Source organism: Erpetoichthys calabaricus, chromosome 3 (assembly GCF_900747795.2).
Source record: "Erpetoichthys calabaricus chromosome 3, fErpCal1.3, whole genome shotgun sequence".
Lineage (NCBI taxonomy): Eukaryota > Metazoa > Chordata > Cladistia > Polypteriformes > Polypteridae > Erpetoichthys > Erpetoichthys calabaricus.
The window spans coordinates 275136385-275163014 of NC_041396.2; the positions used below are offsets into that span (position 1 = coordinate 275136385).

At 39.4% G+C, this 26630-nt stretch overlaps 1 protein-coding gene across 5 annotated transcripts in view; it reads left to right on the plus strand.

The window, feature by feature from the left end:
• The window catches only part of chd3 (chromodomain helicase DNA binding protein 3), a 181055-nt gene that overhangs the window by 129842 nt on the left and 24583 nt on the right, over positions 1-26630 (plus strand). For all 5 annotated transcript variants that reach the window (XM_028798343.2, XM_028798346.2, XM_028798347.2 and 2 more), the window contains exons 28-34: positions 2523-2656; positions 2967-3111; positions 13105-13270; positions 13377-13492; positions 16091-16289; positions 16414-16500; positions 16585-16737. In XM_028798343.2, coding sequence (XP_028654176.1) covers positions 2523-2656; positions 2967-3111; positions 13105-13270; positions 13377-13492; positions 16091-16289; positions 16414-16500; positions 16585-16737 — 1000 coding nt within the window. The remainder of the gene's footprint in view (positions 1-2522; positions 2657-2966; positions 3112-13104; positions 13271-13376; positions 13493-16090; positions 16290-16413; positions 16501-16584; positions 16738-26630) is intronic.

The window sequence follows — 26630 nt, forward strand, 5'->3', positions numbered from 1 at the left end:
CTTGTGTACTCACTCGCTTGCTAGATCAGCAAAGTACACAAATGTATTTTCATACCAGTGGCAGCAGGCAATATCTTTGTGAAATGATGAAAAAAGCTCCTGTATAGTAAAAGAATGCGAGCGATCATAGGTGTGACTTCTTTCATTTATTTTTGACTAGTTGTTTGCAAAATAGAGACAGCAAGTCATATCTGGGCATCAACATTCTGTAATTCCAGTAACTGTGATTGGCGATGACCTGTCAAGGTGAATCTATACCCTTGGCCCTGAGGTTGCCATAGAGGAAGATGAGCAGCAAAGTGAAAGTAACAATATGTGTACAGTCTCAAGATGTGGGTCAATACTGTTACATTTTTGACTTAAAAAATGGCATACTCAGTAATTTTTACTGCTTTTTTTCATGTTCTGTCATTGACATAATAAAATAATGACCAATTTAAAACTATACAGAACTTTGTTCAATTCTTGGCTTAGGTTGTCTATTTGGAGGCTTACTCCCACTACCTCAGAGAAATCAATTTTCAAGTTAATGGTGGCAGTTTATCTGCCATGAGTGAAATTAGGATGTGTGCATGAACGAGTCATGAATCCCACCTAGAAGACAGTTCTTGCATTGTGCCAAATGAGGTGTTAAAAAGGTCAGAAATGCCCAGCACAAGAGCTGTGCATGTATAGAATAAGGAAAGTGTTCAGATTTGGCAAAACTGTTCTGACTGTTGCTGAAAAATAAAGAAAGAACATTTTACTTTTCTATACTGCCATTTGACACACAATTTTTATTGCTGAATAGAAAGCACTGCCAGTTTTTATTTAAAAGCTGTTGTTCCTAATTGTGGTGAATAAGAGAGTAATAGAGCATTTTGTGCTTCACTCCATAACATTTTAAACATTAACAATTCTAAAAATTTGCACCATGTAATCTGGATGATTCTGTCATATTTTTGTGAATGTAGTATTTGACTATTTTAGATGTATCTAAATCAAGTAAGATTTTTAGTTTTGCCCAAATTAATCACAGTCCCCACTTTGCAATCTTTAATTATCATCACTGAAACTGCATTCTGATCTCTTTTTTTTAATCTTGAAATTAAAGTAAAAATACACAGGGCAGATTTTTTTTGAGGGTGTCAAGTTAGTAGTGTTTTAAGTTACTGAACAATATCCATCCATCCATCCATTCTGTTCCGCTTATCCGAGGTCGGGTCGCGGGGGCAGCAGCTTGAGCAGAGATGCCCAGACTTCCCTCTCCCCGGCCACTTCTTCTAGCTCTTCCGGGAGAATCCCGAGGCGTTCCCAGGCCAGCCAGGAGACATAGTCCCTCCAGCGTGTCCTGGGTCTTCCCCGGGGGAACTCCTCCCGGTTGGACGTGCCCGGAACACCTCACCAGGGAGGCGTCCAGGAGGCATCCTGATCAGATGCCCGAGCCACCTCATCTGACTCCTCTCGATGCGGAGGAGCAGCGGCTCTACTCTGAGCCCCTCCCGGATGACTGAGTTTCTCACCCTATCTTTAAGGGAGAGCCCAGACACCCTGCGGAGGAAACTCATTTCAGCCGCTTGTATTCGCGATGTCGTTCTTTCGGTCACTACCCATAGCTCATGACCATCGGTGAGGGTAGGAACAGAGATCGACCGGTAAATTGAGAGCTTTGCCTTACGGCTCAGCTCCTTTTTCACCACGACAGACCGATGCAGAGCCCGCATCACTGCGGACGCCGCACCGATTCGCCTGTCGATCTCACGCTCCATTCTTCCCTCACTCGTGAACAAGACCCCGAGATACTTGAACTCCTCCACTTGAGGCAGGATCTCGCTCCCAACCCTGAGAGGGCACTCCACCCTTTTCCAGCTGAGGACCATGGTCTCGGATTTGGAGGTGCTGATTCCCATCCCAGCCGCTTCACACTCAGCTGCGAACCGATCCAGAGAGAGCTGAAGATCACGGCCTGATGAAGCAAACAGGACAACATCATCTGCAAAAAGCAGTGATCCAATCCTGAGTCCACCAAACCGGACCCCCTCAACACCCTGGCTGCGCCTAGAAATTCTGTCCATAAAAGTTATGAGCAGAGTCGGTGACAAAGGGCAGCCCTGGCGGAGTCCAACTCTCACTGGAAATGGGTTCGACTTACTGCCGGCAATGCGGACCAAGCTCTGGCACCGATCGTACAGGGACCAAACAGCCCTTATCAGGGGGTCCGGTACTCCATACTCCCGGAGCACCCCCCACAGGATTCCCCGAGGAACACGGTCGAACGCCTTTTCCAAGTCCACAGAACACATGTAGACTGCTTGGGCGAACTCCCATGCACCCTTCAGGACTCTGCTAAGGGTGTAGAGCTGGTCCACTGTTCCGCGACCAGGACGAATATTGAATACTGAATACTGAACGAATATACTTGTGAAAATGTTGTTTTTTGTTACATGGACATTGCCTTGCATTTTTTGTAGGTTTCAAGATTTAACTTTATGAACCAGTTGAAATGAATGTGTGATAACTCCCCCCCTTTTTTTTTTGGGCAGGTCCTAGGGTTCAACACAAGGCAACGAAAGGCTTTCCTGAATGCTGTAATGAGATGGGGAATGCCTTCTCAGGAAGCCTTCTCTTGCCAGTGGCTTGTGAGAGATCTGCGTGGAAAAACCGAGAAAGAGTTCAAGTAAGCTACATTTTTAGTCCATCTTCAGATAAACCATTACAGATTTCTCTGTGTAAATTATTTATACTGTTTGTTTCTAATCATAAGGAAATTATGTGGACATCTTTGGGTAACTGTTTTTAATGCAGAAGGAGCCAGGGGGGAAATGTCCCCTGCTTGAACAGAATAAAGCAAGTTTATTATGTTAACTTTAAGCCATAAAAATAATTATACCAAACAAGAGAAGTTACTGTCTCATAATGTGCTTCTTGCCTTCCTAATTTACTGTATATTTTAAAACTTGCTTCTTCTCCTCCTCCTATTCTCATAGGGCTTATGTATCCTTGTTCATGCGCCATTTGTGTGAACCAGTGGCAGATGGGTCAGAGACTTTTGCAGACGGGGTACCCCGGGAAGGTTTATGCCGGCAGCCTGTCCTCACACGCATTGGGGTCATGTCACTGGTCAAGAAGAAGGTAAATCTGTATGGCACTTTTTTCCAATATTGCTTTTGCAAATGTCATAGTTGCAAGCAGCATTAAACACATTTTTTTCTGTGTATTCCATAGAAACGCAATAGAAAATAGAATCCAATCAGCATATTATCCTCTTAAGAAATAAAGGACTAATTTCTGTGTTTTGTGATGGATACATAATTATTCAAATGCTAAAGTATCAACTCCCTTCCTCTCTGTTTCTCTTTTCTGTGTATACTCTCATGGTTGTCAATACTGTGATTTCATTTACAGGATTAGGAGTCCTTAATGCTTTTGATGGTTTTATTGTACTTTATTAACTCTTCTCATAGATCTTTCCAACATTAAAATTGTGGAACTTAGTTTACAGCACTTGCATACAATTTTGTTTTTTGTTGAGTTAGGAAATTAGTTTTAAGCATCCATGCGGCTTTTTTCTCCACATTGTCTGGTAACTGTCACAGATCCAACCAGTACTTAAAACTGTATTTCTTTGGGTTGTATGTCATGTGTCTGTTCACAGATTGGTTGCATCTTAGTAAACAAAATATGACATAACATTTTTACATTTTTTTAAGATCCTTGCACATATGTTTTTAAAAAAAATTTAGGACTAAATATTTTGCTTCCATCATTCCAATTTTTAATCTATAAACTCTTGATGCAAATTATCAGGGAGTTGAACTACTAAAGGCCATGACATATTCAGCAACTTTTCCAGAGATTTTCACTAACAGACTTAATTTACATAATTTTAGCAAGTCAAAGGCAGTTGGCAGTAAGCTCCTGTAAAGGGCAGTCGTGTAGTCCAACATACCCATTGACTCATAACAGTAAAACCAAAATTTTTAGTCGCAGCAGTCTCTATGTGCAATAGAACTGACATCCAATGAATGCTCCTCTGGAAGTACATTGCATATAATGCAGCAATAAGGAAGGTGGGATTTTTGGACCTCACAAACAAAAGATAAATCCATCTGTCTAATGTGTCGTGTTTTAGATACCACAGAATTGAAAAAGCGCTGGGATAGTTGCTGAACTTCCCGGACCTGTTAACCCTTCATGCAGTTTCGGCACTGTTCTGAATAAAAATTTTATGTGAATGAAGAAATATAATTATTTAAGAACACTTTTGCATGTCAAGGTCCATCCTGAACTTGGGTAATTTCATCATGGACTGAAAATTGGATGACCAAATCAGCAAAATGTAGCCATTGGAAAGTGGAAATATTTTAGTCTTTAAAAGTTCATATTTAAGAAATTATTTCTGTATGTCATCTGAGTTCAGAATAAGATCAAGATGAGAAATCAGTTACTCAGAAATTAACATGCCACTTTTATTCTTTTAAGTTCTTTCTAATTCTTTTTGTTTCTTAAACAAATAAAAAATAAATGGAAGGTCTAATTTCGTGAAATTAGACTCCATCCTCAGGGTATGAATGTAAGATGGATGGTGTATTTTGACATCCTTAAGTAATAATGACATGTAATTTATTTGTGCTGTTAAAAACAGTCTTGAGTAATCCTAGAAATAATAATTAATAAACCATTTTGCATATTTTGTGTGATTTTTTTTTTTTCCCCATTAGATATTAATTTAACATTCATGAATTAGAATTGTGTGTAAATTTCTGCAGTTAAACCATAGGTGGAGTAAGAACTTTACCTCCAATAAAGTACCTCCATCGTAGCTGATCTGGCTGCTAGGTATAATGGACTTTTCTTGCGTAACATCTGGTTACAGATGCTTAGCCTCTACAAGCAGAACAAGCAAGAGAGGATCCAAATTAAGTTTGAAGCACTCCACACACATTTGTCTTGTGACAGAAGCCCTTATCATTTGAAAATTGCTGTCAAATAAATCATATAAAAGGAATATCACACTGAATGCATTTTTTTTTTTCTCGAAAGCTTGTTAAGGGTAAATTATGCAGTAATGTGAGTAGTGTTGTGACTGTCCGGGTTCGCTCTGTGCTCCTTGGCAGCTTGGACCCGGACCCTTCGATAACAAAACCATCTTGTCAGTCAAGCAAATGAGGATACAAACAAGCAAGGGATATGTGCAAAGTGCATTAGTGCTATGCAAATTTTCTTAATAAATAAAGTCAATAAAAACTCCAGGGTAAAATACAGTGCTTTTTAGTGGAGGGTAAAAGTCATAATGAATAATCTGAACACTTAAAATACAAAACAGGAAGGGAAAATCACATTTGTTCCCGCTCTTTCCTGGTCCTTGGACCCTCTAGCATCCCTGAATGCAGCCCACTGCACCCTTCTAATCTGCCATGGACTTGGTGTTGCCACCTCCATCTGTCACTGCAACTCTTTCTCAGGCACTGAGACTGTCTGGATGCCGCCATGTCTCTATCTCTTCCTTCCACTTGCTTCCTTGACTTCTCTCAACCTCTCCCCAGCCCTGTTTTTGTCAGCTTTGCAGTTTGCGGTGAGTGGAGCCACCACCCGGAGTTCCTCCAGCCCTTAACAGTACTCCCAGTAAACAAAATCAGCAGTTGTGGTGCTGTCAAACTAATTTTTCCATGATTCACCTACCTAAACTCTACGATCACCTTCTTTCTTTTTCATCCATTTTTTCTCCCTTTCCCTTTCTATTATACTTCTCAGGATTCTGATGTGCTGGTGCTAACTACAAAGCCTGGAGTGTTAATGAGGCAATCAATTGAAATGTATGCATCTGCACTCAGTTGATCACCACAATTCACAACCTAAAGCTGCTCTACCGTTCTATCACACACACCTGAACCCCACATAAGCCTGAGCGCGCTCCATTTATTTATTTTATTAGTTTACCCAACGTCACGGACTTTTCTCATGACAGTAGTACAAAATGGTTTTAGCACTTTTCCAACTCATTTTTGTATTATAGCTTGCAACAGTTTGCAACATCTTAGTGCTTATCTGGTCTTTTAGTTGCCTGCTGTTGTTTGCCATGCTGTTATTATGTAAATTAATATTGAGTCATGAATATGGCTATGTGCTTTTAAAATTTGCAGTGGGGAAGAACAAACTCAGAAAAAAGAACTCAGGCCAACTATTAAAAAAGAGAGGAATAATAATAATTCTTTACAAGAGTAGTGTTTTACTACACAACAATAAATGCATGTACATGCACACACATAACTGGGATGAGGTGAAACTTGGTTCCTTAAAAATCTGCATTTAAATGTACAAGTATTATTCTGGATTTTACCTTTGTCAATACTCTCCAACGTCATTAAACTGCACAAAAATAGTTAAACGTGATCATTTGCCACTGTGCGTCCAAAAATAAACACGAAGCCTGTGATCATTTACTTGCATTTTATAAATAACTTTTTCATGTCTTGTGAACTAAATAACATCCATTTCGTTTTTAAATATCTGATGTCAGCCACCAATAATTGGTGGTATGAATAGTGGCAGCTATGTCTATAGCAAATAGCTGCATTAAAACTAAACTGATATTTTATTAATATTTTTTTTCTTGGCTGTGCAATTGAGCTCAGCAAATGACCAGGTATGCATGCATCTTGCCTTATACCCAGTGCTGCTGTGTAAAATAAGTATTGCATTATGTTGTTACTTTAAAAAGTAATCTGATTACTTAGTGCACTTTACTTTTAACGTGTTACTGCTCCTGACATTGTGCTGCTAAACTTAGCACTGTATGTTCAATTCATCATCAAATTTTTTTAATTTCTGACATATTGAGACTGATTATTTCAACCAGGAGAATGAATAATGTGATCATCCGAGCATTTGCCTCAGGAAATTGATCTTTGTGGATGTTTCTACCTGTGGCTGCTAAAAGAATGTGCAAAGCTAAGCAGGTGAAAAGAGTGCAGTGGACATGCACAGACTACAAAATCCTTAACTGTCCACATAACTGGGTTATTTGCAGAGGAATATACCTAAGTTAACAAGGTTTTTCAGAGACCAATAGCCTGGTTTCTCTAACCAAAATAAGGAGTTTACATGGCATTTTAGAAACTAGGTTTCTGTGAATAACTGCGATTATGGCACATATAAACTCACGGAATGTCAACTCTCACCTTGTTGAGCACATCATGAACACCCTTCAGGAAATGAAATAGGAAGTTCTCAAAACCCCCAAACAGCATTGCAGATTAGGAGCCTTTTTAATTTTTGTCTGTTTGTACCCCTTACAGATGACTGAGAAGTCACTAATTTTGTAAGTGCTTAAAAGTGAAAGCAGTGATGCATAACTGACTTTTACGCTCAATAAAAAAACTTTTTTCTTAAGGCATTGAGAAGCTTTTGGACAAGTGATATAAATGGTCCAAGAAGCGGAGAGAGAGCTTATATTGATATATTTCTACCTATATACAGTATGTATTGTAGTTGTCTGAGGGAACAATAGGCTTGTATAGGAAGAATTTTCAAGGTGCCATCCTGGATGTCCCTGCTTACTTAAATTTCAACACAGAACACGCAAACAATGGTAGAAAAAGGAAAAAAAATAGTGGCCACGCAAAGTAAAGTGATTGCTGTTAATCATTATCATTGTAAATCATTTTTATAACCCAGGGACTGGAAGGGGAAAATTCAGTTGCCCCCCCAAGCATTTTCTCAGTACTGTAAAGGAAGAAAAAGGCAACCGTTAGTGGCAGTGTCCCTTCTTGACCCAGGGTGGTATCACATATCTGTAAAGAACTTGGAGTGGGTTTCTCAGAGGCACATATGTTACAATGTATACATTTATGTAAATATAAAAAAATGCAATGTTGGTGAGCGTAGAGTATGGTGGTTTTGTGTTAAGAATTTATTTTCTAACACAAGTTAACTTTAATTGTTAACTTTTGTTTTTAATAATAACAAATCGAATACCTGTCTGAAATCCTCCATCTTACTCCCTTTACCAAAAAATTCACCCATAACCTGCCTGAATGACTATTCCCTGGTGTTGAAGTGTTTTGAGAGACTGGTCCGGAGTCATATCATGTCCTTCATCCCTCCCACCTTTGATGCACACCAATTTGCTTACTGGGCTAACAGGTCTACTGAGGATGCTGTTGCTGCTGCTCTCCATGCTACCCTGTCTTATCTAGAGCACCAGGGCAGCTACGCGCGTCTCCTTTTTATTGATTTTAGCTCTGCTTTTAACACCATCATCCCTCACAGATTGGTGGGCAAGCGGCTGGGACTCCCGTATTCCACCTGTATATGGATTAAAGACTTCCTGACAGACCATACTCGAAGGGTTAGGGTGGGCCCTCACATCTCCTCGGCCATCAGCATCAGCACTGGCTCTCCTCAGGGGTGTGTGCTGAGCTCCCTGCTCTTCACTCTGTACACACGATTGCACCCCCGCCCACCACAGCAACACCATTGTCAAATTTGCAGACGACACCACTGTGGTGGGGCTCATCTCTGGGAGGATGAATCCGCCTACAGGGCACTGAATGTCACCTAATCACCTCCAATGCAGCAGTGCAATAGATGACATCTTGTGCAATAGTATTCATGTGCAATTAAGGTCTTATGTTGAAAGTTTGTGTTCTACCTTATTTCTTCTTATCCTTTATGCTTTTTTTAATTATATTTTATTTATATTTTGACACCGCAGGGACTGTGCCTAATTTTATTTTTAATTTTTAGGTTTATTTGTCATATATAGGTTAACACAGGGTCAACATACAATGAAATGTGTATGATGAGAAAAACAAGTCACTCAGCCTAGATCCGATAAAGCTAAAAAATAATTTAAAAAAAAATGACAAGTTAAAAATAGACAAGCCATATAAAATAAAATGTGTATGTTTTTAAAGAAGTTATAAAGCAGTATGAGTTGAATGAGCAGCAAGTACAAATGACAGTTATTGCACAGATAATGTTTTATAAGTACAGATGCATATTCCATAAAGTGCAGATGCATGTTCCAGTCAGTATTCAGAGTGTGTGCAGGTACAGTTTGTGTGTGAGTAGTGCAATGTAGATGTAATGCAGTGTAGGTGTAATGTAAGTGTATGTACAGTAAGTGTTCAGGTGTTGCTGTTGAGGAGTCGAATGGCCTGGTGGTAAAAACTGTTCTTAAGTCTTGTAGTCCAAGCAGCCAGACTCCTGTATCGTCTGCCAGACGGTAACAAGGAGAACAGCTGGTGTGATGGATGGCTGTGGTCCTTTATGATGCTGCTTGTCTTACGTAACCACTGATGGAGGTAAATGTCTTCAGTGGCTGGGAGACTCTTGCCTGTGATGTGCTCTGCTGCCTTCACCACTCTCTGTAATGATTTTCGACTGCTGGCAGAGCAGCTCCCATACCAGACGGTAATGCAGCCCATCAGCAGACTCTTGACCACACTCCTGTAAAAGTTTGAGGTGATGTTGGCATTCATGCCAAACTTCCTCAGCCTCCTCAGGAAGTAGAGCCGCTGGCGAGCTTTCTTAACCACAGTGTCTATGTGAAGGGTCCATGAGAGATCCTCGGTGATGTTTACTCCGAGGAACTTGAAGCTGTTAACCCTTTCAACTTCTACGCCACTAATGTAGATGGCCTGGTGTTCTCTGCCTTGCTGTTTCCGATAGTCCACGATCATCTCCTTGGTTTTGCTGACGTTAAGAGACAAGTTGTTATCCAGGCACCAATTACTCAATGCCAGCACCTCCTGTCTGTAGGCCGTCTCATCGTTGTCAGTGATGAGGCCTATGATGGTTGTGTCGTCTGCAAACTTGATGATGGTGTTTGTGCCGTGTTTTGCAACACAGTCATGGGTGAACAAGGAATACAAGAGGGGGCTAACCACACAGCCCTGTGGCGCTCCTGTGTTTAAAATGAGTGATGAGGACGTGTGTTTGCCGACTCTCACTCTTGGGGCTTGTTTGTGAGGAAAGAGAAAATCCATCTGCAGATGGTCGTCCCCAACCCAAGGTCGTCAAGCTTCAAGACGAGTTTTGAGGGGATGATGGTGTTGAATGCCAAGCTGTAATCTATGAACAGCATTCTTACATATGTTTTTCCTCTTTCCAGGTGGGTGAGGACAGTGTTTATTTTTAGCGCAATGGCATCCTCTGTAGATCTGTTTGCTCTGTAAGCAAATTGGAGAGGATCCAGTGTGTCGGGGAGGGAGGAGCAGATGTAACCTTTGACCAGTTGCTCAAAGCACTTCATAATGACTGATGTCAGTGCAACCAGGCGATAGTCATTCAGACAGGAGACCACCAGTTTCTTTGGGACAGGAATGATGGTGGATGCCTTGAAGGAAGTGGGGACCACTGACTGCCTCAGGGAGATATTGAAGATGTTGGTGAACACACCTGCTAGCTGGTCAGCACACGCCCTGAGGGCACGGCCTGGGATACCATCTGGTCCTGGAGCTTTGCGAGGATTGACCTTTTTGAAGGACCTTCTCACGTCAGACGTTTCAAGGATCAGAGTGACAGACTCACTGCCCCCTTGAGGATATAGCACCTGTTCTTTGTTGGCTGCATCAAAACGAGCATAGAAAGTGTTGAGCTCGTCTGCAAGACATGCAGTGGGCTGAACACTGACTGTGTTTTTCTTTTTATAGTCAGTGATGCAGCACAGTCCATTCCACAGGCGCTTGATGTCAGAGCTGTGGTAGCTTGACTCCACTTTGTCCCTGTAGTCCCATTTGGCCTTCTTGATGGACCTCCGGAGGTCGTATCTGGCTGCTTTGTATGCATCAGAGTCCCCTGAGCCAAAGGCAGAGGTCCGCGCCTTGAGCTTAGCCCGAATCTCCCTATTTACCCAGGGTTTCTGGTTAGGATATATGCAAATGGAGGTTTTAGTGACAACATCGTCAATGCACTTGCTGATATATCCTGTGACAGAGTCTGTGAATTCATTGATGTTGCCATCAGCTGCATCCTCAAACATCTGCCAATCAGTTGTTTCAAAGCAGTTCTGTAAGACCCCCTCAGCTTCACTGTCCCATTTGTAGATGTCCCTGTAAAACGGTTTTTCCTGTTTAAGTCTTTGTTTATATGCGGGCAGCAGCAATATAGAGCAATGGTCTGCTTTTCCAAAAGCTGGTCGAGGGAGGGGTTTGTAGGAGTCCTTGAATAAGGTGTAACAATGATCCAGTGTTTGATCACCTCTTGTGGGGGGAGAGATGTGCTGATAGTATTTAGGGAGAACTGTCTTCATGTTTGCTCTGTTAAAGTCTCCCAACACAATAAATGCTGCTTCTGAGTTAGCGTTCTCTAGTCCACTGATAATGTCATACAGTTCTGTTGTATTTGTTACAATGACAATAAAGATATTCTGATTCTGATACTCGCGGATAAGTCAGGACTTGATTTTACGGTATAATTTCTGGTATTTTATAATGTCGGTTGTATAAGTCGAATGCAGAAAACTCACGCTATTGGTACAAGGGATTATGATATGCTAACGCCCACCTGAGAGAGTAACCATGGAGCACGCTGCCTTTTTTCCATGTGGGTGCGGCAATGCGCTATATCAGCGTGTGCTCCTAACCCCTCTCTCTGTCTATTGTGCCCAAACTATTCCAAAGCAATGTTTGCACTGATTATTGTTTTTTGTATCTCACACCCTCATACACCTTTATTGTAAGAGCATCCCTTATCTATGATGGAGCGTTTGATCAGAAGAAAATATGAAGATGGTTTTAAATTAAACATCGTCAAAGTAGCGAAAGAAATTGGTAACTGCGCTGCAACAAAATTTGACGCATCTGAGAAACTGGTGTGAGATTGGAGGAAGCAAGAAGATATAAAAAAAAAAAAAATAGGTGTTGCATTTTTGAATGGGCGTATAAGTCAGGGTCTGATTTTATGATCGATTTTTTGGGTTTCAAAACCCGACTTATACGCGAGTATATATGGTAAATTATTGTTCATTCCTAAACTTAACCTGATGTTTTTAGAATGCAGAGAACAATTCAACCTGATAAATTAAATCAAAGTCATTATTAGGTATACAGTAATCCCTCGCTATATCGCACTTCGACTTCCGCGGCTTCACTCTATCGCGGATTTTATATGTAAGCATATTTAAATATATATCGCGGATTTTTTGCTGGTTTGCGGATTTCTGCGGACAATGGGTCTTTTAATTTCTCGTACGTGCTTCCTCAGTTGGTTTGCCCAGTTGATTTCATACAAGGGACGCTATTGGCAGATGGCTGAGAAGCTACCCAACTTACTTTTCTCTGTCTCTCTCTCTTGCTCTGACATTCTCTGCTCCTGATGGAGGGGGTGTGAGCAGGGGGCTGTTCGCACACCTAGACGATACGGACGCTCGTCTACAAATGCTGAAAGATTACCTTCACGTTGCTCCCTTCTGTGCAGCTGCTTCGTGAAGCGACATGCTGCACGGTGCTTCGCATACTTAAAAGCTCGAAGGGCACGTATTGATTTTTGATTGTTTGTTTTTATCTGTCTCTCTCTCTGACATTCTCTGCTCCTGACGGAGGGGGTGTGAGCTGCTGCCTTCATTGCAACTGCTTTGTGCCGTGGTGCTTTGCATACTTAAAAGCCAAACAGCCCTATTGATTTGTTTGCTTTTCTCTCTCTCTCCGACATTCTCTGCTCCTGACGCGCACTCCTTTGAAGAGGAAGAAATGTTTGCATTCTTCTAATTATGAGACGGAACTGTCATCTCTGTCTTGTCATGGAACACAGTTTAAACTTTTGAAAAAGAGACAAATGTTTGTTTGCAGTGTTTGAATAAAGTTCCTGTCTCTCTACAACTTCCTGTGTTTCTGTGCAAATCTGTGACCCAAGCATGACAATATAAAAATAACCATATAAACATATGGTTTCTATGTAGCAGATTTTCACCTTTCACGGGGGGTTCTGTAACACAACCCCCGCGATCGAGGAGGGATTACTGTATTTCATCTTTTAGATTTCTGATAAAGTAATTTAGCATTGCTGATATACTTCTGTAATTTTCTTCTAGGGTTTAATTTAATCTATTTTTCAGGACAATGAAGTGTAAATTGTGTCTAGACACATAAATTTAAAAATAATGACTGTTTTTAATGGCAGGTTCAAGAGTTTGAACATGTAAATGGGAAATGGAGCATTCCAGAGCTGATGCCAGAGATCAATATGGACTCAAAAAAATCCTCTAGAGCCTCTTCACCCGCCATTAAAACTGCAACCACTACACCAGACCCTAGCTGTTCTAACACACCTTGTACCTCAAAACCAGGTAAACATCAATATGTCTGACTCAGACTGAGCATTCTCTGTATGTGAAAATAAGTGATGACCTGACAGTCATCTTTTTTTTTTTTTTTTCTTTTATTGCTTTAAAGCTACTCCTGCCCCAAGCGACAGGATAGAGAAGAATGGAAAAGATGGTGAAAAAGAGGAGTCTGAGAGTAAAGAAGATAGAGAGTGGCCTATTATTAAGTGTTCAGATGTTACAGAGGTATATATTCATATTTACTTTAAATGAATTCATTCAGGTATTTAAATTGTAGGAGGGCATGGCTACCTGAATACTCAAATATATATTTTGTAAAAACAAACAAAGAGATTTAGTTTACTGCTTATAACAATACTTACTGTTTTATGGTGGGCGCCATAAGGAAGATAAAAAATAAGTGTAAAAATGAATCCACACATGTCTTCCTGCAAAAGTAGCTTAAATAAAAAATGTACATAAGCATAACCATGTTTGTTCCAGAATTTGAAGATTTCCTAAAACTCATTAAGCAGAAGTTATATAGTAATGGCTTATGGGCCATCTGTCTGGTAGATGCTACTGTTGAGATCATGGATGGCCTTTGTGTACAACATATTACAGCTAACACTGAAATATTTATCAGGTGATTTTTTTTTCATTATCATAGTGAGAAATACATTTCTTCATGAAAGTTTTATGAATGATACATAAAAAAATATTTTTAGGGGTTATCTTAAGATTTTTATGCAAATACTAAGGTAGACTAAATCGAAAGCCAGCTTTTGTATTGATGTGATACGATAGCTTTCTAAAGCCAAACAAAATGTTGGTCATCTAGTCATAGGACTGGAGATAGAGGGGAAATGAAGAGGTTGCAGAGATAGAGCTGAAGGAGAAGATCATTGAGGCTAAAGAAAACTACAGGAGAGTACCAGAGGTCAAGCTGATCACATGCAACAGTTTTGACTATGACTTTACTGTTAAGAGTTTACTCACCCTGGTACCTTTCAGCTATATGGAAAGCATCATATGTGGTAGCTATCCCCAAGACAGTTTAACCAAAAGTCTTTAATGAACCGGAGTCTCTGACCTCACACATAATGAAGTTAGAAAGGTTAACACTGGCTCACTTGAAACCCGAACCTCTGCAGTTCACATATCAGGGCCACTTAGGAGTAGACAATGCTGTCATCTGTCTGTTGAACAGAGCCTATTCCTGTCTAGAGAAACAGGGTAGCATGGTGAGGATATTGTTTTTTGACATCTAATGTATTCAACACCATATAGCCCAAATTGCTGGGGGAGAAGCTCTGGTCAATGAGGGTTGATGTGTCCTGGATAATAGAGCACTTAATTTTCAGACCACAGTTTGTGATGCTTAAGAACTATATATGTGACCTGGCCATGAGTAGCACAGTGGTTCCACATGGATCTGAACTGACTCCCTTTCTGTTTGCCCTATATACTTCATAGTTTAGATATAATACAGAGTCATGTCATCTACAGACATTTTCTAATGACAAGCATAGTTTGGTGTATCAGCGTTTGACAGTAGAATAAAAACAAGACACTATTGAAGGACTTTGTTGAGTGGTGCAAACTGAATCACCTGCATCTCAACATGGACTTAGGGAAGGTTAAGCCTACTTTGCCCCAGTTCTCATTGGTGAATGAAGATATACTGTAGTAGTGGTGGAGACATGCAAATGCCTTCAGGTGCATCTGAACGACAGGCTTGAATGAAGTACCGACACAGAGGCTATATACAAGAAGGATCAGAATCATCTCTATTTCCTGACCAGACTGAGGTCATTTGGTGTATGCAGGCCACTCTTACATGTTTTCTATCAGTTTGTCATGGCCAGTGTATTTTTCGATGCAGTAGTGTGCTGGGGAAATAAACTGATCTAAAGGGCTAGTTCAATCTTGAAAGTCAGGTTAGACTCACTGGTAGGCCATCCTGGACAATGATATTCACCCTTTGTATGAGGTTTTGGCTAAACAGAGGAGTGCATTTACAGGAACTGCAGTTTTGGTGTTACATCTAGCATGAAGAAGGGGCCTGAGCTGCCTCAAAAGCTTGCATTTTGTAATCTTTTTCGTTAGCCAGTAAAAGTTGTCATTGTTCTTGACATCTCACTGCATCCATAATGGCTAACACAGTATAGCACTCTATACCACTACAGTAGTAATAGACTGAGACGATTGCATTGCTCCAAGGAGTGCAATTCAAGGTTGTCTCTACCTTTGCCCAAGCAGTGTTTTAGTTTTAAGATTTTTTTTTTTTTAGTTTTTATTTAGTTTTAGATTTTTGATATTTTCTGATTGTATTTTTTATGTAGTTTGTTTTTCAGCAATTAACGTTTAGTTTTTTTAGTTTTGTATTACTCACTGAAAATATCCTTAGGGACACAGTTTTGCAAATGTACAAATACAGTTTTCATTATAGTGGTCAAATTGTATATCATTCTTGCTGTATCTGTTAACTTAATACTTATAGTTTTCTTATGATGATATGACAGTTCAAGTATTTCAGTATAATCAGAAAATGTTAAGAGTCCAATAAAAAGTGTGCTGTGATATAATATTTTTACTTTAACCTGCAACAAGTTTAAGCAAATGGTTATTTAATTTCAAAAATGCTTTCATCTTTATTTATATTTTTTCCACAGTTCTTAATAACATTGGTCTTGGGTAATTTTGAAATTTAATTTGTCCATCCATTTCAGTTCAGTAATTCAGTTCATAAATTTGATTCATGTGTGATCATTAGTTTCTTGACAATTTATTTACACTATAATGTGTGCTCTTTTGCTTTCTTCATTTCTGTGTTTATGGTAGCCCACAGAAGAGCATGCCTCCTCAGCGTATACTAGTGTCACACAAGAGGAGCAGACAGCCGTAACAGAAGGAACCAAAGAAACACTACTAAGTGAGCAACAGAAATCTGAAGAAGTCATGGACACTGATATAGGTGTTTCACTTCCACCATTGAGACTAGATTCTCCTCAGGCTTCTCCCTTTAAAGAAGAGGCACGTGGTAGGGATCATTTCATCTTAAAATACTTAAATATACTCAAATATTCAATATTCTAATGCAATTAGATGTCAGGTTGTGCCCCAGCACCTTTAAATGTCATATCATGAGTGTTCTTATGTTGCAGAGTCTGAGAAGGTGGAGCATAAAGCTGAAACTGCCACAAGTGAGACAGCAGATCTGAAGGAGCAACAATCCTCTTGCATTAAGCAAGGTGACAAATGAAATAAGCCTTATGATATTCCTATAATTAGGGGAAAAATGGCATATTAATTTCCCTCCCTCTGTATCCCTGCAGAAGAAGTCAAATCTGAAAAAGATAATGGTAAAGAAGTAAAAATGGTTACAGCTTCAATAACAAAAGAAGAGGTTGGGAAAACCAGCATGAAGAGAGATGAAAGAACTGAACGGCCCAGGTTCATGTTCAACATTGCTGATGGGGGCTTCACAGGTAACACTGGCTTTTTTTAATATGACCATCATTACTTTAGAGTGACAAAAGCAGACAATGAAAGAGGTGTACTTTTGATGTTTGGGCAACGATCTTATTTAATTAACAGGTATTTGCATCGATGCATTAACTCCTAATATGTACAACATAATTCTTGTTACTGCTAAGATGTTTACATGTAAATTCAAGTTATCTTTACATACTTTACCCTTCCTGAGAATCACTGTAAATTCTAAGTGTCACCATTTGAAGAGTTTGTCTAGCAGTGTAGCTAAAGGTAGAACTTTTGGAACCCTAAATTCCTTTCTTTTATTATTATCTTTATGAAAGTAGTGTTGAAGCTATACCTACTTTTTTCAAAATATGTATAAAAAAAAATGCACATAAATTTAAAATGTTTTTTGCTTTTTGTCTTATGCATTACAAAAGAACAATTAACAATTTTTACATTGTATTTGGAAACTAGTTGAACAAAATGAGAAAAAGTTTTTAAATTATCTATATACTTGTTTTAATGTACCTAAAGTGGGATTTGACTTTAAAGTGGCTTATTTTTGTGCAGGAAATTTTTATCAGTATGTATGTAATATTCCAGAAGAAATGTTCAAAATGAGATAACACAGTAGTATCTGTTGGTCCTCAACATTTTAATATCTCTCTCTCTCTCCCAGATGTTATTTTGAACCCACATAAGGATCAAATTGATATCTCCACTTCTTATATGAAGTTTAGTTTTTTATCTGAAGATGGTTGCAAAAAACTAAATTCTCATAATCTAACAAGCAAGTGAATTAAAATTATTTATATTGTATAGTATACTGTTCACATATAATGCAACTATGTGATTACATCTTATATAGACCCAACCCACAATAGTTGAGAATGTTAAAAAAAAAAATGCTGAAAAAGCAATCTGAGTACATGCTAACTTCAAATTAACAGATACTGACTCTTAATTTAAAAATAGAACAACCAGTAGCCACAGTGTTTCTAAATTTGACAACAACTGTTCTACTGTAAGTACTGGTAATAAGTGAAAAGTGTATGATTAAACAGTGTATGCAATTAGTAGCTGCTATCTTTATTGAAAGCCCTCATCTAAAGTATTGAGCCTCTATAACTAAATTAATTACAAAGATTTCTATCCCTTAGTAGGCTTCTATGCGTGGTGTTAGTCATATTCATATGTGGAAGACCTGCTCACACATGTATGTGGTAATAAATAATACCATGTGCACAGCTCACTTGCAAATTCTTGGAAGAAGATAATGAGTAATGAACAATCTATAGTCTTTGTCCACATTAATAACAAAAGGAGATTAAAAAAAATTGCCAAATATGCAGCTCAGGTTGTCAAGTCTTCTTGGTAAATTTGTTTTCAGGATTTTGAGGGGCAAGGGATAGATTTGGCAAAGTCCATACTTTTGTCTGAATACAATTTCTTAAAAGCAGAAAAATGAACAGGTTTTGCCTATTGCAACTGACTCAGATCATTGTAAAGTTTGAAGAATGGCAAGAAAGATAAATTAGCAGTGCTATACCAAACTTAAAATGAGCTCACGTGAAAGCTTTAACTATCCTCTTCTTTTGACTTGGCAATGAAGCGTATGAACAACACACAAACTGCCTGAAGGCATTCTTGCAGCTACTGCCAGTAAGTGCATTTTGCTCCTTGTCTTACCAAACATGTGTGATGAGGTGTTGTAGGAAATAATCCATTTTAGTTGTTCTGCTACTGGAAAACCAGTGTCCACTTTCCTTCGACTAAATGTGAATTTCCCCTTGGGATTAATAAAGCTATCTATCTATCTATCTATCTATCTATCTATCTATCTATCTATCTATCTATCTATCTATCTATCTATCTATCTATCTATCTATCTATCTATCTATCTATCTATCTATCTATCTATCTATCTATCTATCTATCTATCTATCTATCTATCTATCTATCTATCTATCTATCTATCTATCTATCTATCTATCTATCTATCTATCTATCTATCTATCTATCTATCTATCTATCTATCTATCTATCTATCTATCTATCTATCTATCTATCTATCTATCTATCTATCTATCTATCTATCTATCTATCTATCTATCTATCTATCTATCTATCTATCTATCTATCTATCTATCTATCTATCTATCTATCTATCTATCTATCTATCTATCTATCTATCTATCTATCTATCTATCTATCTATCTATCTATCTATCTATCTATCTATCTATCTATCTATCTATCTATCTATCTATCTATCTATCTATCTATCTATCTATCTATCTATCTATCTATCTATCTATCTATCTATCTATCTATCTATCTATCTATCTATCTATCTATCTATCTATCTATCTATCTATCTATCTATCTATCTATCTATCTATCTATCTATCTATCTATCTATCTATCTATCTATCTATCTATCTATCTATCTATCTATCTATCTATCTATCTATCTATCTATCTATCTATCTATCTATCTATCTATCTATCTATCTATCTATCTATCTATCTATCTATCTATCTATCTATCTATCTATCTATCTATCTATCTATCTATCTATCTATCTATCTATCTATCTATCTATCTATCTATCTATCTATCTATCTATCTATCTATCTATCTATCTATCTATCTATCTATCTATCTATCTATCTATCTATCTATCTATCTATCTATCTATCTATCTATCTATCTATCTATCTATCTATCTATCTATCTATCTATCTATCTATCTATCTATCTATCTATCTATCTATCTATCTATCTATCTATCTATCTATCTCCTGACTGGTGGTTCATTGTGCAGCCTAATGCACAGTACACAAACTGGAAAATACAACTTCTTCAACTTGTTTTTGGCAAGTTTAAAAAAAAATCTCCAAGTTAGTCTACACTGTATTTGCAGTATTCATGAAATATCCATCCATTTGTTTTCTCAATTAGTTCCTGTTCGGGTCAAATGTTTTAAATAATGTTGATTTAATGTGTGAAATAAATTAAAATCTTAACCTTTTATGAGAGATGCTTGCATAGAGTCCAGTATTTACAGATTTTTTTTTTTTTTTGCTAGGGTCAGACATTTCAACTTTTCAGCTTGATGTTTAGTTCCCTTGAGAGGGTTGTTTAGTAAGGTGATTTTTGGTATCATACAGATATTATAACCACATGCTGCTTTTGTCTTGCACCCAAGAGCAGGTCTCAAAATTTGACCACTACTCCTTTCAGTAAGCTTGTATTCAATTTTTAGCTTGTGGGCCACAACCTTAAGAGCTTTCTCTTTTTCTGTTTTATAAGATGTTTGAGAAATGTCTTATAAAATTCCATAAATTCTCCTTTCTCCATTCAATATAGGCATTACACTAAATCCAAGTGAAATGGCACGTCCACATGGAAGTATGTAACTATGTTCGCCCCACAACCCACATGAAAATGCTATAATGATTGGTTGATAAAATGTGCCACATATTTAAAAATTTTATAGATTGATGGAGCAGCTCTAACCAACAACAACAACATCATTTACTTATATAGCACATTTTCATACAAATGGTGTAGCTCAAAGTGCTTTACAAGATTAAGAAAGACAAATATAAAAATAAGATTAGGCAATACTAAGTAAGAAAGAATACAGTAAGGTGCAATGGCCAGGAGGACAGAAAAAACAAACAAAACAAAAAAACTGATTGCTGGAGAAAAAAGAATCTGCAGGGGTTCTGAGGCCATGAGACCACTCAGCCTCCACTGGGCATTCTACCTAACATAAATGATCTAAATCAGTCCTCATGGTTTTCAGGCTTCACGTGGAAGAATTAGATGATGATGGTCATGTGGACATCTGGCCTTCAATCCATCATTGTAGGGACTGCATGCTGTCTTGATCAGGTGGTGGTGGCACAGATCGCCACCACAGAAAAAGAACAGCAAAGAAAGTAGGGGTTAGTACAGTTTGTGGAGATATGATAAAAATGATAATTAAATGCATATACTGTATAGAATATCAGGGTTACACTAAAATGAAGCTATAAGAAAGCCATATTAAAATAATGGATTTTTAGCAGTTTTTTTTAAAGTGCTCCACTGTATTAGCCTGGCGAATTTCTATCAGTAAACTGTTCCAGATTTTAGGCGCATAACAGCAGAAGGCTGCCTCACCACTTTATTTTAAGTTTAGCTCTTGGAATTGTAAGCAGGCACTCATTTGAAGATCTAAGGTTACGATTTGGACCATAAGATGAGAGGCATTCCAAAATATAGCATGGAGCAAGATTATTTAAGGCTTTGTAATCCATAAGCAGTATTTTAAAGTCGTTTGTAAATGGCTCAGGTAACCAGTGTAGTGACGTCAAAAGTGGAGAGATGTGCTTGGATTTCTTTTCCTAGTTAAGATTCTGGCAGTTGCATTCTGCACTAGTTGTAATCGATTGATGTCTTTTTGGGTAGTCCTGAGAGGAGTGTGTTACAGTAATCTACTCGGCTAAAAACAAAAGCGTGAACTAATATTTCAGCATTTTACAAAGTTATTAAAGATCTAATTTTTGCAGTTCTCCCACACCAGAACTTTTTAAATGAGATTTCATGGGCTCTCAGGGTGCCGTTATATGATACGTCTTATGAGCTCTTCTATGAATTTTGATGGAGAAGTGGCTGGGTGCTTTGCTTCCTTTTCTGTAACTATCAATTTTTTTTACAACAACTTTGAGAGGAGCACAATTACTGTATATAATTTTGGATTGTGCTAAAATCCAGCATTCTCTCTTCTATAAATGCATGTGTTTGCTCAAACATGTCACGAATTCTTGAAGAGACATGGTTTTCCTACTGCTTCAGTTTTCTTTTAAAAGCCTTAACTCATTCATGTTCGGAAATGCTGTTTGTATTTGCACAATGCGTTGTTTTGTTATGCTTCTTTGTTTCACTGAATATGACTGTAGGGTAATGGTACAGTGATCACTTTTTCATCTCATAAAAAGTCAGTTAAAATCTGGCCTCTTGTCTTTGAAGAATGCCTGTAGCTTCTCACCAAAAGCTAATCACCTTCATTTTGTAGCTCTGGCTTTCACAAAGTTATCTATGGTTATAGCTATATCCAGAAAGAGAGAAACCTGGATTTCATTTTGTTTGTGCACGTGTGTGCTGAAAACAATGGACACTGTTGAAACAAAGCGAGGAGCAACAGTCTTTATTCATTGGACCACTACAGACTGTCTGCTGATCATTGCCACAGATCCATCGGTACACATGCTAGTGCAGTTGGCCCATCTTATTTGACATCATAAAGTTATCCATTGTGTCAAATTTAATTTTTTTCTCATTGTAGTAATGTGTAATTCTTTACAAAATAAAAATTTCATATGTATGTCCCTTTCCAATTGATAGCAAACGCAGTTAGATGTGACAATTTTGGTTACCTTTTTTTAATGGTACACTGAACTTTTATATGTTCTGACATGGATGAGATGTGATGCACAGTGGAATTTTCGATGATTGCTTGAACTGCTCCTCTCCAAATAATTCCTTCATAATTCCAGTTATTCAAGGCAAAATCAAGGTTTCTTCACTACCTTGAATTTTCTATTCATTGAACAATTTGTTTTGGATAGAGTGTATGATATCCATCCATCCATTATCCAACCCACTATATCCTAACTACAGGGTCACGGGGGTCTGCTGGAGCCAACACAGGGACAAGGCAGGAGACAAACCCTGGGCAGGGCGCCAGCCCACCGCAGGGCGCGCGCACACACACCCACACACCAAGCACACACTAGGGACAATTTAGGATTGCCAGTGCTCCTAAACTGCATGTCTTTGGACTGTGGGAGGAAAGCGGAGCACCTGGAGGAAACCCACGCAGACAGGGGGAGAACATGCAAACTGCACTCAAGGAGGACCTGGGAAGCGAACCCGGGTCTCCTTACTGCGAGGCAGCAGCGCTACCCGCTGCACCATCATGCCACCCTTAGTGTGACATTTTTAGGAATTTCCTATCCACATCAGTAGTTACCTTCATGTCAGCCTGAGTACTAGTCAATTCATTTGCTTGTTCTTCTTTTCCAACACATCCACACGCCTGCCTGCATTTCCCAAATTGACCACTCAGTGACACTATTTTTAAAGAAGCTGACCAGGAGAAGGAATTATTTTTTCACAAAAACTGAAAAATAAACTTGAAAACACAAGATAATTTCAGAGCACACAAGTTTTCACATAAAGCGGCTTAGTTGTAATCATAGTCAGAATGGAATTGCAAAATGTTATTTACCAAGAAAATGCTTTTTAGTAACCAGAGTTAAAAAAAAAAAACTAAAGCATTAACAGAGTCTGTGCAAACAACAAGAGTCAAAACCAGATTATCAAGTACTACATCTTCTATGAGCACTTGTTCACTGGTGGAATTCATATCTTAGACAAAGAGGTTTACATCACTGCACTGCATTTTATATATCCGGAGAATACACCTTAGCAACCTGGTAAAATCCCATAATAGCCATATTAACTCATAGTGGTTCTCAGCATTGACACAGCTAAAAGTATAAACCAAAAAAATAAATAAAACCCATCCGAAGCAAGGAAGTAAATCTCCAGCAATGTGGATCCTGTGAACGGAATCAACCTTGGGGAATTGTGTCACATGGCCGCAGTTCCGTATTTGATGCTTCCTCACAATGAAGGTAATGTACCTCATTCGAGACTCCATGAGTAACCTGTCATTCGACACAGTCAAACTGGCAGTACCCAAGGATTCTCCAAAGAGACATAGTACCGAAGGAGCCCAGTCCTCGTCTCATGTCACACAACCATATAGCAAAACAGAAAGCACCAGGACTCTAAAGACTTGGACCTTTGTCCCTTTGCAGAGATTTCAAGAGTGCCACACACCCCTTTCCAGCGACCTAATGATCCTCCAAACCACAATACCCCCAACACCCTCCCCCCCCCCCCAAAACCGTGCTATCCAAAGCTGTCTGCTGACTTCATACACTGCCAAAGTAAGTAAGCCTCTCAACTAGGTTGACGTTCTGTCCGCAGATAGCCACATTGCTGATGGCTGTGCCCAAAAGGTCATTAAAGGCCTGGATGTTGGTTTTAATCCAGGACACTCACAAGCCCAAACACTCTGACTCCTTGCTCAGTCTCTTGAGAGCCCAGATTGAAGCCTCCATTGATTTTGCGAAGATCACAGCAGTCAGTTGGTATAATAACTCCTGTCCCAAATGGAACCAAAGATCCCTGCATCCTTCCCAACCCTCTGCTGGTTCACCACCTGTGCAATCTCAGTGAGACTGGGTGGTTCACAGCTAATTGGAGGATCAGCCTCAAAAACCGTGGACCCAGAGATGTTCAATGTCCTATCCAAAGGATCGACTTTAAACAGCTGCTCAAAGTACCCAGCCTAGCTTTTCACAACTGCAGCATCATCCATAAGAACCATTCCATCACCCGCCCTGTCTGCAACTCTCCGAGGAACAGATTCAGATGAGCGTAATGCTTTGATTCCTTTGTAAGAAGGACATGGGGAACTAGACCACAGATGGTGCACCACTTACTCACAGATTCCTCTAACAAGCTCTATCTTCCCTCAGAGCCGTTGTAACCGTCCACCTCGGTTCCCTGTGCAGACTGGAGTTGCCATCAAGCCATGTGCTGCGACTCCTCTTGATGATATCCATGGTACCCTGCAAGATGAAATACCTCCTTCAGAGAACACAGACAACACCAACACAACACTCGGCAACCTTCAAAGTCTTACTGCACAAGGTCTCATGTCACATTAGGATTGGCAGTCGCACCCAAGTCTGCAAGTTCCTCACACAAGCTGTGTGCAAACTCATTAGACACAGCCTGATCTTGGAATCTGGCTAGGTCCAGCCTCATTCTCCTAGTAGGTGGTAGCTGGATCTTCAGAGTAGCACCAACACGTCTGTGATCAGAATTCACAAACTGGGTGCTTCTGTAGACCCTGCAGTTCTGTAGAAGCCTCCAGCATCTACCCACAAGAATGTGATTGATCTCCTTCACCGCACCACCGGTATTGGAGTACCAAGTCCAACAATACGGCTCAGTGCACTGGAACCAGCGATCCGCAGCCCCTGGCCTTTTGCAATATTATGGAACATGCAGCCATGTTCACTATGGTCACCAGACCCATGGGGACCAACACAATCCTCATAGCCAGCCCTGTCAGTGCAAATGATCGTATTGAAGTCCTCCATGACCAGAGGAGTGTCACATAGTGGGAATCCATCAACAACTAAGCAAGGTTGTGAATAAAATTTCCCTTGCTAAGACATCACTCGCTGTGGTCGGAGCATACACTGAGACAACAGACAAGGCACCCAGATAGTGCCTTAATGTGAGTCTCATAATGTTCTTATTGAAAGGAGTGACATCGGACACCATCAGAAGGAGCCAATCCACCATAGCAGCATCTACTCCCTGAGTATGACAGCCATCAGGTTGACCAGACCAATAAAAGATGTATCATCTACAGAGATCTGGCCAGTCCCAGGTCTGTGCACCTCAGAGAGTGCATCTACTAAAATGCAGAGTTTATGAAGCTCCTCTGATACCACAGGAAGATGATCATCATGCTGGAGAGACGAGAAATTCCACGCACCTAAATGGATGGGCTGCCTCAAATTGGGACTTGAGTGCTGTTGTGCAGCATGCAACACCTCAACATTACACTAGTTCCGATCCCCAACAGGCCTGACCTCATTGGCTCTCCAGCAGTTTAAACTATTCCGGGGATGAGGCTCCCGAGGGCTTTCCCCCATCCCCTTCGTAATACAAGCAACCTTCCTGTGGGCAGCCTCAGCAGAGCTACTCTTCCAAAGAGCAGAAAAGAGTCTTGTCCGCCATTTTGGAGCTGCATGAAATTTTTATGGTGGCTGGAATGCCAATCCTGCCTACACCCCCCAAGTTTTCTGTGCAAGTTGGAGGACAACTTGCAAGATCTGATTCAGTTTTACATCATACTCGAGACAAAAAAATATTCAAGCACAAAAAATGCTTCAAATATTTTTCAAGCTGACAAAACAGGTTTGTCTTTTCCTAATACATGACTTGTCCTGGAAGGTTTTGTACAGTTGTACAGTATATGGCAACCGACCCGAAACTCTCTGATGTAAACCTTTACTTTTGGAAAATGAAATAAAGCCTTAAGTAAGTTATCTATATTCATACTTTCTACATTTTATCCGATCAGCATTAACTGAAAATTTCATATCTTTTATAGCTAGCTGTGGATGTTTTGTCAAGCTCCTGGAGTGTTTCCTTCAGCGACTGAAATATTAATGAGAGCTTTTACCCTTGATCAGATGAAAACAAGGGGGCTTCGCCCCCTGCTCGCTTCGCTCGCCTACCCCCGGCGTTTTGAACCCGTGCCTGCTGGGCAGCCACGTGTGAGGATGACGCACGTTTAATACGGAGTGTTCGTCCGTGTCACTCTGGGGCCCTCCACTGTTAATACGGAGCCCCGTCCAAACTATTATGCGGTGCATAGTGGAGTACTGTGGACCCTGTAGTGTTTCCCGTTTCAGTTTGTATTTCGGTTAGTCGAGCTCTTGTTTTTGAAGCTTTTGAATTCCGGTCTTCATTATCTGTAACCTGTTGTCCATGTGTTTGGCCCACTCGTTTAACCTGTTTATGACGTTTTACTTTGCTTTCTACTCCGTCTTTCATTTGTGACCTCGCTTTATTTTGCTTTTGTTACAATGACACATGGTCCGTGGTGATTATATTTTCCCTTTTTCGAGTAATAATTTTCATTTGTTTGCGATACTGTGATGTTTATTGTACTGTTAATAATGCATCACTGTAATGTGATTCACCTATGCTGTATAGTTTGGACGTGTGAGGATGACGTATGTTTAATACG